Source organism: Zingiber officinale, chromosome 10B (assembly GCF_018446385.1).
Source record: "Zingiber officinale cultivar Zhangliang chromosome 10B, Zo_v1.1, whole genome shotgun sequence".
Taxonomy (NCBI): domain Eukaryota; kingdom Viridiplantae; phylum Streptophyta; class Magnoliopsida; order Zingiberales; family Zingiberaceae; genus Zingiber; species Zingiber officinale.
This window is the reverse complement of record NC_056005.1, coordinates 41,274,209-41,279,206: the sequence shown is the minus strand read 5'-3', so window position 1 is coordinate 41,279,206 and position 4,998 is coordinate 41,274,209. Positions and strand designations below refer to the sequence as shown.

Sequence of the window (4,998 nt, the reverse complement as noted above, 5' to 3'; positions counted from 1 at the left end):
ATTAAAAAAAAAAAGTTTTGGTAATGTGGTGCAAGAACAGAGTAGAAATGTAAACATATTTGCCCAATCTTGTGGATTAAATCAAATTGATCCATCGCTCCTCATAAAAACACTCAAAAATATAGCTCTGGCACAACAGAAGGCTACAGATTCATGCATGGCTGTAAAGCTTCAGGTTAAGCTCAGCATGATCACAAGGTCTATGGCTGGAAATCTCACCTTACAAAGAGAAATAATAATTAAGGAAGATCCTTAGTAGAATACACAAAACTGGATCTCAAAGTCTAGAATACTAGAATATGGAACTATACATGCACGCCATCGGATGATCGGAGCTAGAATTCCATCACCACTTTGGCAGAAACTGCAATGGGGGAAAAAAAAAATCCAAAGTCAAACTAAGGAAATGGTTGGTCGATCAATCATGCCAGCAAAGGAGCATGACGACGCAGCGCCGGATGATGTAAAGCTTCGCCTTCTGTTCTCTGAGGGCCCTGCACAGCCTGAGCCCCCTTCGCTGCAACACCTTCTTCATGCTTCTTCACGTTTGGTGCACAAGTAGAATAGTTATCTGTCCTTATGGCTTCGATAACTTGGCCATCCATGGAGGCCTTTTTATCGAGCGAAGGTGGTGCAGCACACGAAGCCCTTGTCGAGGGAAAAAGAGCAGCTGATTTGTTAATTAAGAAGAGTGTAGTTGCATGCACTAACTGTGCTTGTTCCGCTGCACGATTTTTGATGAGACTCTACGAGAAAGACATACTACTTCAACATGGAGGAATACTATTACTGAAATCATGAAAGAGAGAAAAACTTAATTCAACCGTTTGGATTCCATTGGCAACAAACACTGCTTGTTCAGCAACTTCAAGAAAAGAAAGCTCGCCAGTCCAGGCCACACCAGCTGGAGAACACTCAAATGCAAATGCTACCGTTTCAAAAGACAACTTTGATTCCTTGTTTCCCTCCCCAACCACGTACGGACAAGGACTTACCATAGTTTACTGAATCTAATGATAAGTCTACAATATCTTCAGAGGCTGTGCACACTTGTTGGTAATATACGTGCGCTGCTACTCTGGTAGCTGCATCTTTAGTTCTCTGTGTTCATTGTTAATCGCAAAAGTGACACAATTTCGTTGGCCGATTAATTAAAGATTCCATTTAGATGAGCATTTGTAATGGGACAATTGGACACCATCTCCTAAAAAATTACTTAGTGTATGTGGAATGGAGGACCTTGTACAATTTGTTTTTCTCCAAACATTGCCCTGTGGATCGGACTTTAATTGCCCTTATTTTGATGAAGATTTGCAGCGTCCGTCTGGTGTAATTTATACATATCAGTCAGCTGCGGATTTTGATTTGTAGTGGATAACAGCTGCAAAGCCTTTCAACTCTCAGAGTGCTGTTCCAAGTCTGCAACAAGATTCCGCTACAGGTGTTTGATTTTTGTTAATTATTTATTATAGGACTTATTGGCTAGTTAAGTTTATAATTGTGTACAGTATATTACAATTCCAGCACAACCTTCAAGACGATTCGAGTGTCTGGTGTTTGATATGCTGGTTGGCCATAGTCTTGGATAAAATTAAAATTAATATTGAGTTTGGAAGATACATATATATATAGTGGCGACCTTGTGAAGTTCTGTGAACAATGAGTGTCAATTTATCTAGGATACCGCACGAGCATGAACTAATTTGAAGGCGGCCAAAAAAACATGCATGAGGTTTGAATTAATGTCAGTCAATGTCTCACTCAGTGCTGAAATCTTCAGAGCTTTCACTTCTGGTTCTGGTACACATTGAGGTTTAATTTAATTGAATTAATAAATCACTCTCGATCAATAAAATAAAAGATTATCTTAAATCGAAAGTTGCTTAGCTCAATACTACGTGATTTCAAGTATTGATATCTGAATTGATGGGAGGTAAAATTAAAAGAGAGCTTTTAAATTTCAATTATCTTAATACAATTTTATATTTGTCGTCCTTACAAACATTAAAAAGAAAAAGATTCTTAAAAAATATTTCTCATTTGGTTAGATTTAACTATAGTGCAGTGTTTAAGTAGTTTGACAATATAATTTAAGTTAGATGTATATTTAATTGTTGCATCTAGTGTACAGATTTAATAATGCTAGTTTGGAGGTTAGATTCAATGAAAGACAGTCTCAACTAAGTGAATTTGGAGATCATGTTCAAGTAGTCTAGATTGAGTGATTTGGATTTAAGGTAGAGTAGCCAAAAATGAATGGATTAAATAATTTTGACAGAAGGTAGTCTAGATCAAATAAATTTAAAATTCGAGGGACAATAATGATCTAGATTAAAACGATGCACTAAAGACAAATAAAGAATTTAAGAAAAAAGATAGTGTAAGATGGAAAATTTTCCTTGTTGGTAAAGTACATAAATGACACCTCAATACTTTCAAAGGCTGATAATTGCTCCTGACAGAGCTCTCTTACTTACTAAAGAATGCCGTTTTTCTCTCTATCCCTGTCTCCTCTCCCGTTATCTTTGTTTATCCATTGGAAGTTAGTACTTGTAAGCATGGTGAGACCCCTCCTTTTGAATCTTTTAACCCCACCTCTAGCTCTAGCTCGGAATTTCTATGCCCTATAAAAAATACACTACAAGAAAAATTTTCATAGACATCGGTGGAACAACAACAGTTTTAAGTAAAAACCGATGTCTTTGAGTATTTTACATCGATTTTTTCAAAAATCGGTGTCTATGAGCGCAGATTTTCGCTCATAGACATCGGTTTTTTAGCCGATGTCTATGAGCGCCTTTTTTTTTGTTAATAGACACCGGTTTTAATAGCGATTTTTAAAATCCGATGTTAATGAACAAAAAAAAAATAATTTAATTTTTCCACCAGTCAAAATTTACAACACTTCACAAAGTTCCCTCCAAACCTAAACCAATATCGCGCCCCTTCTCTTAGCCTAAACCTAAACATAAACCTAAACCTCCGACCATCTCTCTCAGCCTCATCTCCCTCTTCCCCTTCCTGGATCGACGCCCCTTCCTCTCCTGATTAGGATCAAAACCACCTGCTTCGGTCCTAAGCAAAATCGCAGCATAAATCGTTCCATTCTGCCTCCTCGTCCGATCCTCTCTTCCTCCTCCTCCTTCCTCTCTTCGCTCTTCCCGGCTAAGGTAGGGGCCGACGAGATCGCATCAAAGCACTTGATTCATTCGATTCCGGTTCCCGTTCGCGAAACCAGTTTCTTTCGATCGAGGTGATGGCGGACGTGTAGATGGGGGAGACGGAGACCTTCATGTTCCAGGCGGAGATCAACCAGTTGCTGAGTCTCATCATCAACACCTTCTACTCCAACAAGGAGATCTTCCTGCGCTAGCTGATTAGCAACGCCTCGGATGTGAGACATCACTGCTTTCCATGTTGCTGCTCCCATTTTTTTCCCCTGTGTTGTCGTTGCTGAAGCAAATCGTGTGACTGCAGGTACTCGATAAGATCCGGTTCGAGGGTCTCATCGACAAGAGCAAGCTGGACGCCCAGCCGGAGCTCTTCATCCGCCTTGTGCCTGACAAGGCGAACAAGACGCTTTCCATCATCGACAGCGACATCGACATGACTAAAGCTGGTAGTTTCTCTTCTCCGCACCTTGTCGGGATGCTCGTTCGAATGTTTGTGTTCACTGCAAGTAGTTCATCGTAATCCAACTTTTTGAGGGTACACCATTTTTTGGTAAATGATGCTCTCCAAGTGATGGATCGGTGAAACCTGAAAACATGAAATAGCTAGAACATTGGTAATTGTTTTTGTCTTTGTAGATCTGGTGAACAATTTGGGCACTATCGCACGGTCCAGCACCAAGGAGTTCATGGAGGCACTCCAAGCCGGCGCGGACACGCATGATTGGTCAATTTGGTGTCGGTTTCTACTTCGCCTACCTGGTCGCCGAGAAGGTTATTGTGATAACCAGGCACAATGACGACGAGCAGTATATCTAGGAATCACAAGCCGGTGGTTCATTTACTGTCACAAGAGACACAGCCGGCGAGCAGCTCGGCCGGGGAACCAAAATCACCCTCTACCTCAAAGAGGACCAGGTACTTGTTTATCTCTAAATAGTCTAGATTTTTAGCTGCTACTGTAGTTTTCTCAATTTCTCCCACCAGTTAGTAATTAAAGATACAAATTGCCCCATCTTGTAGCTGGAATACTTGGAAGAGAGGAGAATTAAGGATCTGGTGAAGAAGCACTCGGAGTTCATCAGCTATCCGATCTATTTATGGACAGAGAAGACCACCGAGAAAGAAATTAGTGACGATGAGGACGATGAGGAATCGAAGAAGGAAGAGGACGGCGACATTGAAGAAGTCGACGAAGACAAGGACAAAAAGTCCCAGAAGAAGAATGTGAAAGAAGTCTCCCACGAATGGCAGCAGATCAACAAGCAGAAACCGATCTGGCTGCGAAAGCCAGAAGAGATCATGAAGGAAGAGTATGCTTTGTTCTATAAGAGCCTGACCAATGACTGGGAGGAACACTTGGCCGTGAAACATTTCTCCGTAGAAGGACAACTCGAGTTCAAAGCCATCCTTTTCGTGCCGAAGCGTGCTCCGTTCGACCTATTCGACACCAGAAAGAAGATGAACAACATCAAGCTTTACGTGTCGGACGCTGAATGATGGACGCTGAATGACCAGAAATGCCTTAAGGTACTTCTATAGATTCTTCCCAATAGTCTCCTTTGAAAGCTTCAGAAGTGGATAAACGATGGACGCTGAATGATTTTGATATCGGGAAGCCCCTTGGAAGAGGAAAGTTCGGCCATGTCTACCTGGCCAGGGAAAAGAAGGTATGGAAGTCAACTTTGACAGATTTATCTAACGCTTTTCTTAAACTAATAATATTGTCAAATTAAGAATGGTGAAAGCTTGAATTTCCAGTGCCGGACCTCTTTAATTTTGTTAGCTTCGAGTGACTGCTCAAATGCATAGCATACTAGAGTTCGTT

At 40.9% G+C, this 4,998-nt stretch overlaps 1 protein-coding gene and 1 pseudogene across 1 annotated transcript; one reads left to right on the top strand and one right to left on the bottom strand.

The window, feature by feature from the left end:
• Nucleotides 1-418: 418 nt before the first annotated feature.
• LOC122029107 (small polypeptide DEVIL 5-like) lies at nt 419-535 on the bottom strand. The gene has a single exon (XM_042588059.1). The coding sequence runs from the start codon at nt 533-535 to the stop codon at nt 419-421; it is 117 nt and encodes a 38-aa protein (XP_042443993.1).
• A 2,736-nt stretch (nt 536-3,271) lies between these two features.
• Nucleotides 3,272-4,670, top strand: LOC122029106 (annotated as a pseudogene).
• Nucleotides 4,671-4,998: the final 328 nt, after the last annotated feature.

What these genes read in the sequence shown, in the direction of transcription:
- LOC122029107 (XM_042588059.1), bottom strand. Translation starts at nt 535, where the DNA reads ATGAAGAAGGTGTTGCAGCGAAGGGGGCTCAGGCTGTGCAGGGCCCTC.